Raw genomic sequence first — 13,457 nt, forward strand, 5'->3', positions numbered from 1 at the left:
TTGCTGTAAATCGCAGAACCAACTGTGAAATTCTGCACGAGTGGGAAGGTCTGAGTCCTGAAGAGGCGAGGCTTCTTCCAGGCCTGCTGCTGAGTCAGCATCATCTTCCTCTGCCATCTTCCCCGATTCTGCCTCTAGTCCACTATCCAATTTGTGTTAGGAAAATTTGCAAAAATCAACCGATTTCCATTTTACCTACATCAGCAAGCTACGCAAGCCAAACTGGTAAGTTAGAAGAAACTGCAAGCCGCGATATTGATAGAAATTTCACAATGGGGTGAGGACCTCCCGATTAGGCATCCAACAGCCTCCGTGATGTCATATCCTCCCCAAAACAATATCTTTATCAATGTAGAATCACATTTTTTTGTTTAACTTTATTTCAAATGCATTCAAATAGACTAACATTGCATTGCCTTTTTATATAATTTAAATTTCTATATGGAATTATAGCTTTCACTAAAAACTTAAAAATGTTATCACATTAACAGTGCTCATCAATAAATAATTTATAATAGAAGTACTTTTTATGAAATTCACCATATTTTTTCATTTAAAAAATCCCTAAAAACAAAAATGCCTCTCAACAACCTCCATTTGCACTAACAGGCCAAGTTCATCATAAATACACTTCAGCTTACAATGTAATCACCAGTTTTAATTGTGGTGCAATATAAAAGCTTTCAAGGTACAGCAATCACTGACTGAATAGTAAAGTACTGTATACATAACTGAGTAAATTAATATACTTCAAACCTCTAAATAATGGTACTTATGTTTGGTAATTTTTCATGCTTTATGAAAAGTAGTACTGAAATTGGAGCTCACGCTGTTTAAAAGGAAACCATTTACCTCTATCCTAATACATCCACACTGACCAGTTTTAATAATTTTAAACCAAATAAAAGTGGGAGCAATGACAGTTTAAACAGATTGACTTGACATATCTTAATACTAATTTTGCTCAGCTTTTTCAGTTTCACAGCTCTACCTATGGTGAGCCACGGCACCTAGATCAAGCATAACTACCTTATGACATTTTTATCCACTACAAGACAAAGTGCATTTGTCAGAAGTGAGGACTTCCATAGCCTAAGTACTACTTGTGATACTGCGGAAGTCCACCACGACCTCCTGCCATTTTTTTCCTGTAGAAAACTAAAGATTTATTTGTGATCGCATCTCACCCTGATGTTACTGGAAAAAAGACCTAAATAGGGCATGGTGTATTTTTAACTCTAGCCAGTGTGGCAAATGAAGAGGGAAAGTCTGCTAAATTAAGGGATTGAATCCTTACCATGATCCTGTAAAATCTAAAGATGTTTAATTCTATTCAAATTCATCTTACAAACCTAAGACTAAGATCTTGTTCTTGCCCATATACAGCTGCACTTCAGGCTGAATCTTTGTGGCAGAAATAGCTTGTCAATTTTAATGCACACAAGTATGCTTTGCTCAGTTTTGTGGCAATTCACAACAGGTGAATACATGAAAATAATCCCTCTACACCTACTGAAATTGACATATTTGCACTACCCCAACAATGGATATACATTTTCATAAGTAAAGACAAAAAAAAAAAAAAGAGTTGAAATTGCACAAGTCTCAAACTCGTGGGTAGTGGTACCAACTGTCAAAGTATAAATCCTTATAGGTAGGAAGAAGAAAGATGGTGTTTTCAATCTCATTTTTCATTTTATACATCATCCAATTTGATTTTTAAATCTGTTACAATGTGCAAAAGTTTTATGGCTGGCAAAAATCAAGCACTATGATGTATCAACATGTGACAATGACTTGAAAACTCCTTGTGATGACTGAGAAAAATTAGTGCCCCAGATACTATATGTTTCTGAATTGCCCCGATATTTAGTTTTACAGTGCCTTCTCTTCCTCCAATTGATAAAATGCAGTGTCTGGGGGCCATACACTCACTGCCATGTGCCTATTAAATTTAGAAAGGATTTTGATGCCTTTCACTGGAGCGCAGTATCCACATACTGCCTTCTAATTATAAACATACACTACCACCACCCTGCTCTGCATTACTGTTCAGAAGAACAGGAAGACCAACAAAATCAGTTACTCCCATTTGCTGAACACTATACAAAAACAATTTTTTTCTCTTCAGGTGTTTAACTTGACCTATACGCATGAAAGCACAAAAGAAAATGCCACATATGGTTATAATGTAGGACTACTACTTACATAAGCTCCTTTCCGGAATCGGGAATCAAGTTTATCTGCAGGGGATGAACTCAACACGTACTCTACCATGCTTACTCCGAGGCCTCCGCTTTCAGATCGTGGGGATAAAACAGAGTTCATCTCACTGTTACCATGAAAACTTTGCCCGGGCCTTCTCTGTACCATTATGGGCTGGGACATGGAATGATCTGTTTTTTTTTTTAAAAAGAGTATACACACACAAGTTAAAAGTAAATACAAAATTAGAAGAATAAAACTTCTGAACATAAGAGCATATGCAATGAAAAGTAAATTATGATTTCCTATGAAGGAAGTGTAGAAGGAGGGAAGCAGAACATAGATACTAGTCTTTTTTTTTTTAATCTATTTAATGTTTGGGTACTTGCTAAGTACTTATGACTTGGATTGGCCACTGTTGGAAACAGGATTCTGGGCTTGATGGATCCTCGGTCAACCCAATTTGGCATATCTTGTTATGACTATAGTTTTACTGTAACAAAATAAACTGACATTAAGTATATTTCAGAAGTAGATTCATAAAGTATTTGTTCTCTGTTCATTCTTACTAACCCCTTAATGTAGCCCAATCTAAATATGCAAAATGTAAACCGTGCAGAGTCTAGTTATTTATATATTGAATCTTAATGGTTTTCCATTCTTTGATAAATCCTTATTCTTCCAAGAAAAAAGGCAGGAAAATTTAAAAGGATTTACTGTATTTTAGTGTTCTGTCAGAAATATGAGAGCCAGACTGTAGCCCTAAAAGTCAGAGAATTGAGGTAGCAGGTTCTCCCACAGTGATTAACTGCCAGAGTCCTCCTGGGATTAAAACATTTTTTTTTATTTTGTAAGGTTTACTAGGAAAATACTTCAGATATGGATTGCACAATGCTGCCATCATTTAAGGGGTACCTACTTTGCTTAGGAAAATTCTATTTCCATATAGTTTAATTTTTTTACTTCAGATATGCATGGTACATCTCCATTTCTTATTTACTTGCTGAATTAGCCATGACACATGGAGAATTCCAATCTGAGGGTTGCATAGCAGAGCACTTATTGAAAAAGCAACCCTGACCCCCATGGAGAATGGACTATTAGGTGATCTGCACAAGCCTGCTTGCCCAAAGTTGTCACTTCTGGAAAGATTGTGCAGAGAATAATGGGATGTAAAGCCGCAAACTGATCACCAAGTTGCAGCTTTGCAAACGTCTTCAATAGACACTGAGGTAGCCTTGGCTCTTACCTGATAAGCAGCCTTGACAATCTGTGATCTGGAGGCCAGCCAGAGCATAGCAATTTGGAATAGCCTGCTAGCCAGCTGAACATACACTTGGCAACAGCTATACCCAGTCTGTTATCGTAGGAGACAAAAAGTTGAGAAGCATGACAATATGGTTGAGTTCTCTTTAGATAATAGCCAAGGCCAATTTGCAGTCCAGTGAATGGACAGCCTTCTCTTTATGTGTATGAGGTCTTTGAAAGATCATGGGCAAAACAATGGCCTGATTAAAATAAAAAGTCAAAACCACTTTCGACAGAAACTTGGAGCTAGGGGGCTCAGATAGGGACTTTTAAGGGGAAGGTCAATAACATCAAAGGGTGCTGTAGCTTTCTTCCTGACGCAGGCCCTTTAAGAAGGCGCATATTGTCTGCACGCACGCCTAAGTGTCGAAGAGGCACCGGCACGGCGGTGTACCGGACCATGGCCGAAAACAGTATTTTCTGCCTGAAATACCTGTATTTTGCCGTAACAGAAGGGCTCCTGCCACACTGGGCTGAGATGGGGAAGAGTGCCCGCGAGCCGCCAAGCGTAACAATGAGTATGCATATCCTTTCAAATCCAGGGTACACATCCAGTTTTCCCACTTGAATGAAGAATAGGATGGTGTGAAGGGAGTTCATGTTGAACTTCAGCTTTAACAGGTTTTTATTTTGTCTTCATAAATCCAGGATGGGTCTCAGCCTGACTTCTTGGGGATAAGGAATTAGCAGTAGAACCCCTTGCCATGGTCTTTGGGAGGGACAGGTTCTATCTCCCGCTAGCTGAGAAGAGACTCCACCTCAAGACAGTGCTGGGTCAAGTGAAACTGATCCAGATTGAAAGCTAGATATTGGTGCAGTATTAGGATGAGAGAAGAGCAAAATAACCAGATTCCACAATTTTGATATTATACCACTTTGTGGAATAGATAAATCCTTCTCTCCCCACTTCCCTCCTACCTCCCCAATGAAAGGGTCGTTGCCTGAAGGTTGTCTCGTCAAAAACTAGGGCCAAGTAGGCTACGCCTGCTGCAGGGTCTTTGACTCAGATTTCTCATGTGGACATCTACGTATCAGAAGCTGCTGTTGCAGTATAATAGGTGATATGTAATACTGACAAAATTGGTGGAAGGGGAGTCTCTGGAACAAGGAGAACTTAAAATTGAAGTGAGACTGCCAAGAGGAAGATGGCTGTTTTGCTCCCATGAATAAGGACTGAATGGATTGACTGTTTCCCTGCCCAAAGCTCCAATGAGCTGCAATGGGGGTGATGAGCATCAAGCTCTGGAAGACTTTCTTCCCCAAAATTGTCCCAACTTAGGATCCTTACCCAGAAGATTGTTAGAAAAGATTCTATTTTGCTTGTTTTAGTGCTAACTCCACTACCACTGACTAGAATAAAGTTTAACTACTCCAAAAAAGGAACCTGTTGAACCATGTATTTAAGGGTCTAGTTTCCTGACTACTGTGGACCAGAAGGCTAGGCTTTCCCCACATACTCATTTATAAATCCTGCAGGGTTGAATGAATCATAATCACTGCAAATTTGAAAGGGGTTTCCAGAGAATCTGAAGTAGTCCGACCACCTCAGCGCGGGGATCTTTGTCCCTATAGAGGTTGACTCCAATTGCCTTGCCAGGTTTGTCCAGAAAGTATGAAAGTTTTCTAGTAGAGATGAATGCTCCAGTAGGTCAGGTAAAAGGTCTGAAGGTATCCCTGTAGACCCTTCCTTGGAACACAGGTAGAGGAACAGTAACCCATAACCTGATGAAAATGATGGCTGGATCCTTGCTCATCTCAGAAGGGAATACTCCTGGGGCATGCTCCAGATGGTATCCTGTGCTCCCTCCTTGAACTAGCTAAATTTCTTCACAGAGAGATGGATCCACTCAACTGATGAAAGCATGATCCCACCATTGGGACACCGCTTATGTGAACTACCAAGACATGGAGGTGAAAGGAACTTCCCCCTTAGGGGAGCAAATCCGGCATTCGACAGGAGAGGTAGTCATTGGCCACAAATGAGGTAAAGAAAGTCTTAACCAATTCAGCCACTTGGTCTATATGTTGTTCTGTCCTTTGACCACGAGTTGGGAAAGAGACATCCTTCTCTAAAACAAGAGTCATCTTCCTGCAAAGCTGCCTCCTAAGATAAATGTACTGATGGCTGCATAGAGCCCAGAGGCACAATGGAGTATATCGGAACCCATGTCTCCAAAAGAGTGAGGTGGTGAGATGGAGATAAGGATGTTACCTCGCTCCATGTTAAGCAAGGAATTCCCTTTAGGGCCCACCAAGGCCTGTTCCTGCCTCATGCATGCTACGGTGCATCGACGATGCCTGGGCCCACACTGACAAGCTTCAGTGGTGTAAACCCTATTGCTGGCCCTGATGCATGATGGTGTTTCTTTTTCTGCACAAAGCCCCACAGGAGAAGAAAGTGGCCCACTGCTGCTTCAAGAGGCTTACTGACCCCTGCTTTCAACACTTTCCATCTTACTTAACCACTGAACCATGGCCGATTTGGCACCACAGTTGGGGGAGCCTTGCTTTAGGAGCTCCAGTCGACTTGGTTTGGAGGAAGCCCAAAGAGGTCATGCTCTGAGACTAGGAATGGCTCTGCCTTTTCACCGACCTGTGTAGTTCTTCCATCCTCCAGGCTCTGCTCCTTTGGAACCTCAGTGACTTCTGGCTACAGTTATAGCCATTGGCTGAGTCATGATCTGGTCCCAGGCATTTATAACAGATATCATGGCTGTCAGTGATGGACATCTTGGGTCCACAAACACACACACACAGTTCTTGAAGTGACAAAGTTGCCTTTTTGGAGCAAGACATCTTTTATATATAATATATATTAATATATATGTTAACATATAAATATATATATTTGTTTCTTTTATAGCACTGAAGTGTTGCTGAGCATCTGCGGAGGCAGTGAGGCAACTGGAAGCAAGATAAGAACATAAGAACATGCCATACTGGGACAAACCAAGGGTCCATCAAGCCCAGCATCCTGTTTCCAACAGTGGCCAATCCAGGCCATAAGAACCTGGCAAGTACCCAAAAATTAAGTCTATTTCATGTTACCGTTACTAGTAATAGCAGTGGCTATTTTCTAAGTCAACTTAATTAATAGCAGGTAATGGACTTCTCCTCCAAGAACTTATCCAATCCTTTTTTAAACACAGCTATACTAACTGCACTAACCACATCCTCTAGCAACAAATTCCAGAGTTTAATTGTGCGTTGAGGGAAGATAGAAAATGTTTGAAAAAGTACAAAGAAATTAAACAGAGACAGGGTAGTGTGGAAGCCTGGACAAAAAAAATAAAGGACTGGGTAGTTCATGAGGCAGCATGCAGGAACCTCCACATACATTCAGTAGTAAAACTTTATATTTGGCAGCATTAGATGTAGTCACCCACCATCATGGCTAATTCAGCCTTGCTTGTCGACGGAGAAAGCTGGGTGTGGGGGAGGCTAGGGAAAGAAAAAAAACAGCTGGAAGGAAGGAAAAAGGAAATAAGCTGAAGAAAGGGGAGAACAGAATCAAAAGTAGGGAAAATGCAAAAGCAAAAAAACCAAACAAAAAAACCAAGATAGACAAAAAAAGAAAAAAGTTAGAAAACACTTTCTTGGTCCCTTTTTTTTTTTTGGCTGCTGCCCAAGTTTCCTAAATATTTGTCTCTCTCTTCTCTTTATGGGATCCATAAACTTTCCCAATTCACTTTTTCCTTGTCAGACAATAGAAATAAACTAAAAAAAAAAAAAATCTAGAAAATGGTCTACATGTGAGATAATACACTGAACTTGGATGTGAATTCTCATAAGCTCTGCCATCATTGTATGCAAATCTATCTCATACATATTAATTGTGAATATCCTGAAAATAATATCTGTGTGTGGCTTACCCTAACTGATCAATCAAGCAAATTTTCCATTAACATATCCTTTAGAATTAAAAAAAAAAAAGCAGTTTACCTTTAACAAGTATTTGCAGAGTACAGCAGAATGTCAGTCCTCATACATGGGTGACATCAGATTTAGCTCGGCACAGAAAACTTATGTCCAAGTTTCTACAACTTTGACTGTGCAAGCCCACACATGCCATTATGCCTTGCGTCCATAAAGGAGTCCCTCAATGTTGAATTTTAGCAGAAACACAGAGAATACAATTCCACAGGTAAGTGGGTGGGTTTAGTGAGGACTGATATCCTGCCATCCTCTGTGAACACCAGTTACAGGTTAAGAAATTCTGATTTCTCCGGGAGCAAGCAAGATGAGAGTCCTCACACTTGGGAATCCTGGTGACAGGCTGTCCCCAATGAAAAAAACAGAAAACAAGTGCCAAAGAGCACAACAATATTTTCCCCCATTATATACTCAACTTATGAGGGACAGCCTGGAACAAATACAGGCCCTAGGAGGGGCCAAACCTACTGTCACATTGGCCATCTCTGTCCAAACAAGAGTGAAATGTGAATGTGTGGACAGAACTCCATATCACAACCTTGCACATCTCCTACAGGTAGAAGGCAAAGGCTCTTTTGCAATACAAACTCTGCAGTGTTTGTTCACTTTTGTGGACATGTGGTCTGGAAAAAAATGCTAAAGGAGTGCGGCATCTGCTTCTTATCCTCTGGCAATCGAGGAACCAGGGACTTGTCCCACTTATTGGCTATTTTATCCATCTCACTCTCAAACAAGAGTGAGCTTTTAAAGGGCAACTTTGTAAGGTTAACCTTGGAGGTCACACAGGCCAACCAATTTTTCAGCCATAACTGATGCCTGGCCACTATTACCAAAGCCACTCCCTCTGGCCGAAGTGCAGACCAAAACACATCCTGCATCTGCCAACAAGGCAGCTGCTGGCTCCATTACTGTCCTGGAATTCACGTCACATTCATCGACCTACAGAGAGAGAGAAGTAAACAGGAGCGAGCCACCAGGGAACAACAAGAAGCTATCTGCAAAGTCATTGCCATGGCTTCAAATGCTTGCCTAAGTTTGGCCTCAATCTTTCTATTGTGCGCATCCTTCAAGGCCACTCCTCCCTTCTCAGGGATAATCATCTCCTTGAAGACGGCATACACAAGCGAATATGACAAGGCGCTTAGGTTTCTTAGCTATAGGCACCAGTCTGTCAGTAAGCTTTACAGGCGACTGAAAGGTGTGCATCCAGCTGAATTTGCGCTGTAAAAAAACAGGCATCCAAAATTTAAGCATACAACCCTGTGCCTTGATGAGCGCCCAAAAACTGAGCATCCTTAATGCTGCCCAGATCGTGCATACAGGAAAGCACGTGCCTAAATTAAACTCTGCTACCAACTGGACACCCAAGCAGGTGTCAAAGTAAGGGTCAAAAACTGGATGCACAACCAGACGCACAGTCGGACGCACTCGCACAAACCGACGGCCCTGAAGAAGGCAGCCTAACACAAAGGAAAAAGTGCAAAAACACTGCTGCGGCCTACCATGCAAGACATAGAGAAAAAGCTAAAAGCAGGGCCTAGCCCAAAGGGTTGCTCAACCCACCAGACTGCCCACATCCCTTAAACTCCCTCAGAGGCTGGAATGAACATTGGATCGGCACTCTGAGCATGGAGACCAGAGGAAGCCCTATAAAATACCCTCCTCTTTTTTTTTTTTTTTTTTAACTTTACCTGAGCTCATAAGAACATGCCATACTGGTTCAGACTAAGGGTCCATCAAGTCCAGCATCCTGTATCCAACAGTGGCCAATCCAGGCTATAAGTACCTGGCAAGTACCCCAAAATTAAGTCTATTTATTTATTTATTTATTTAGCATTTTTATATACCGACGTTCTCGATACAAATATCAAATCAGGTCGGTTTACATAAAACAAAACAATCGCGGTGAGGCGTTACAATAAACGGAGTTTCAGAACATGAGAATAATAAATATTAAATAAACAACAGTGACTCATCAAATGACGAGAATCTATATAGTAAATAACATGTAATAAAATAGATAATGGTGTAAATAACTAACTTGAAATAAAATAAATAATAAATAGAATAGTATAAAATATATATGTAAAGACAACAGTAACTCGTTATGATACGTGAAACATGTAGAGAATAACTAAGAATACATGATGTGTTAATTTGGGATATACAGGTATCAGGGACCAATGTTTATGTGCCTGGTTATGAGTAATGCATGGGCTAAAGAATTAATGCATCCACAAGTGGAACAATCAAACAGGTGGGCTGTCAAATAACGTGGATTCATGTGGAGATAACTAAAAATAAATGATGAGCTGAACAGTGACCAATGTTTATGTGTTTAGATATCAGTAATGCATGAACTAAAGAATTAGTGCATCTATCCCACGCTACTGATGCTAGTAATAGCAGTGGCTATTTTCTAAGTCAACTTGATTAATAGCAGGTAATGGACTTCTCCAAGAACTTATCCAAACCATTTTTAAACCCAGCTACACTAACTGCACTGACCACATTCCTTGGCAACAAATTCCAGAGTTTAATTGTGCGTCGAGTAAAAAAAGAACTCTAATTAGTTTTAAATGTGCTACATGCTAACTTTATGGAGTGCCCCCTAGTCCTTCTATTATTCGAAAGAGTAAATAACAGATTCACATTTACCCGTTCTAGACCTCTCATGATTTTAAACACCTCTATCATATCCCCCCCACCCCCCCAGTCATCTTCTCCAAGCTGAAAAGTCCTAACCTCTTGTCTTTCCTCAAAGGGGAGCATTGCAGACTGCTTGAGGCAGCCCCAGAGAGGATTCTTCTATTTCCTGTGCAGATAAGACTGTCTAAATTGGAATTACTATATAGTAGAGAATCTGTGCATAAAAGATCTCTGTATTTCTAATATTCCTCTACTAGAGCTTTGAATCTTAGCCTCTGAACTCTGTGTAATAGGAAAGTCTCTCAATTTCCCTTCTTTCAAGCGCTCTGACTTAATTTCTGTGGTGCTCTTCTGGGGGAAAAAAAAAAAGAAAAAAAACCAAAAAAACCTGCTGGTTTTCTTTCACTATTCCTTCTAATTCATTGCTCTGTGCTCCACTAATATCTGGGCTCTCTGTGCAGTAGAACTGCTGTGTTTTATACCTTTCTCTAGGTCTGTTACTATATAATAATTGTAATTGTTCCTTGCAAACTATTTTTAAGATCCAGTATACCTGCATTTCTATTATTGTATAGCTGTTCTTTAATAATCTGGTTAATATTGGCACAGAAGTGCTGAGGGATCATTTAACAGCTAAAGGACTATTAAAGTTCCAGAAAGTGTCCTGCTCTACCCAGCTTGTCCCAGGTTAAACTGTTTGTTTCCCTCCCACCCACCCCTGGGGTTAGATTTCTAATATAGACTGACTAAATTAGCATTAGCAACAAGATAAATTAGTATGTTAACAGCTAAGGAAATACCAATCCAAAAATTTTCCAATATGAGAACTATCCAATGCAACTGTTGTAGAGCCTTTATTCTGAGGGAAAGCATCTGGAAACTTGGAGCTTGCCCGATCTGTGCACAGCTCTCTTCTTTGAAAATGGAGCTGACTGAGGTTAAAGCTCAATTAGCTTCAATTACAAGAATTACACCCACATTGCATTACTCAGAAAATAATTCCCCAACACCAAAGAATAACCAGGAGTCAAGAAAAAGAAATACAGTAGACTCAGGTAGGATAACACATGTGTCCCACAGTCACCCATTCTTGACAGATGGGAAGCCAACAAGTATACCCCCCCACTCAATCAGGTCATCAAGTAAATCATTAAAAACCAGGAACACGGTGGGCTCTGGTAGAATTAGACCTGTAACAAGGAGACACACACAGTATCAAATGCAACAAGAACATAAAGCCCTCCCTATATTAACAACTGAAGAAATTCTAGAGAAAAACATTGACGTGTTACCAGAAAAGAGAAAATACCAATGCATGCAGAATTTCAAGATCCATAACCAAAAGAAAAAGCTAATTGAGATGGATAACTCTGTCATCAATGGCACAACTGCAAAAGGAAAGAGTGAAGTGAATAACAAATCTCAACTAAAGTCTCATAAGGAGTACAGGAAAAGCAATAACCTTAAAGAGAGTACCTGGAAAGCTATGACTACAAATGCTCATAGTTTGGGAAATAAAATCCCAGATCTGCAGGCCCTAATGACGGAGGCAGAACTGGACATCGTTGCTATCACAGAGACATGGTTCACAGAATCTCACGATTGGGATACAGCAATACCAGGCTATAACTTGTTAAGGAAGGACAGAGTAGATAGAAAGGGGGAGGTGTGGCTCTTTATGTCAGAAATAATATCCAAGCATCTGAGCTGCAAGGAAGTTGGGGCAAGGAAGAAGCACTATGGGTCGACCTAAAAAAAGATGGAGCATCCATTTATATCGGAGTGGTTTACAGGCCTCCAAACCAAAAGGAAGAGCTGGACAGAGATCTAGTTGAAGACATCCATAAGATAGGTAAGAAGGGGGAAGTGGTGATCGTTGGTGACTTTAATATGCCAGATGTAGACTAGAAAATCCCATCTGCAGAATCTAAAAACAGTAGAGCAATAGTGGATGCCATGCAAGTATCTTTGTTCAAACAAATGGTATTGGAAACCACGAGAGAAGGAACTATACTCGACTTAGTGCTCAATAATGGAGATAACGTCTCTGATGTCAAGGTGTGCGCCCACCTCAGCACCAGTGATCATCAAACGGTATGGTTTAATATCACTAAAAGAATATGGAAAAGAAGCACAAAGACCAGTTTTACAGTTCAAAAACACAGACTTTGAGGAAATGGGGAAGTACCTAGAGGAAGAACTAAATGGATGGGAAAATGAGAGAGATGTGGATCAGCAGTGGACCAATCTAAAAGGAGCAATCGCCAAGGCAACTGCTCTATATGTTAGAAATGTAAAGAAAAGCAAAAGAAAAATGAAACCTATCTGGTTCTCAAAGGAGGTGGCTGACAAAATTAAAGCTAAAAGAACAGCATACAAGAAATATAAAAGATCCCAAAGGGAGGAGCACAAAGAAGAATATCTGATTCACCTGAGGGAGACGAAGAAATTAATCAAGTTGGCAAAAAGTCAAGCGGAAGAGAGGATTGCCAAGGAGATAAAATATGGTGACAAAACATTTTTCAGATACATCAGCGAAAAGAGAAAAGTCCAAAGTGGTATAGTGAAATTGAAAGGTGGAAATGATCAATGTGTGGAGAGAGACAAAGAAATGGCAGAAATATTAAACGAATACTTCAGCTCTGTGTTCACTAAAGAAGACCCTGGAGAAGGACCATCTCTACACAACAAGAAACTAGAGGGAAGTGGATCAGATGAAAATCCATTTACAGTAGATAATGTATGGGAAGAGCTAAAGAATCTGAAAGTGGACAAAGCCATGGGGCCTGATGGGATTCATCCAAGGATACTGAGGGAGCTCAGAGATGTGCTGGCGGGACCGCTGTGCGACCTGTTCAATAGATCCCTAGAAACGGGAGTGGTGCCGAGTGATTGGAGAAGAGCGGTGGTGGTCCCGCTTCACAAGAGTGGGAACAGAGAGGAGGCTGGTAACTACAGACCGGTTAGCCTCACTTCGGTGGTGGGAAAAGTAATGGAGTCACTGTTGAAAGAGAGAATAGTGAACTATCTACAGTCCGGAGAATTGATGGACCAGAGGCAGCATGGATTCACCAGAGGAAGATCCTGTCAGACAAATCCGATGGACTTTTTTGACTGGGTAACCAAGGAATTGGATCAAGGAAGAGCGCTCGATGTCATCTACTTGGATTTCAGCAAAGCTTTTGATACGGTTCCGCACAGGAGACTGGTGAATAAAACGAGAATCTTAGGAGTGAGTGCTGAGGTGGTGACCTGGATTGAAAACTGGTTGACGGACAGAAAACAATGCTTGATGGTAAATGGAACTTTCTCTGAAGAGAGAGAGGTTTTAAGTAGTGTACCGCAAGGATCGGTGTTGGGAC

At 40.7% G+C, this 13,457-nt stretch overlaps 1 protein-coding gene across 7 annotated transcripts in view; it reads right to left on the reverse strand.

Annotated features, from left to right (window-relative positions):
- PUM2 (pumilio RNA binding family member 2) overlaps window positions 1–13,457 on the reverse strand; it is a 427,826-nt gene that overhangs the window by 286,186 nt on the left and 128,183 nt on the right. For all 7 annotated transcript variants that reach the window (XM_029595976.1, XM_029595973.1, XM_029595975.1 and 4 more), the window contains one exon: window positions 2,209–2,396. In XM_029595976.1, the coding sequence (XP_029451836.1) occupies window positions 2,209–2,396 (188 nt within the window). The remainder of the gene's footprint in view (window positions 1–2,208; window positions 2,397–13,457) is intronic.

This window comes from Rhinatrema bivittatum, chromosome 3 (assembly GCF_901001135.1).
Source record: "Rhinatrema bivittatum chromosome 3, aRhiBiv1.1, whole genome shotgun sequence".
NCBI lineage: Eukaryota > Metazoa > Chordata > Amphibia > Gymnophiona > Rhinatrematidae > Rhinatrema > Rhinatrema bivittatum.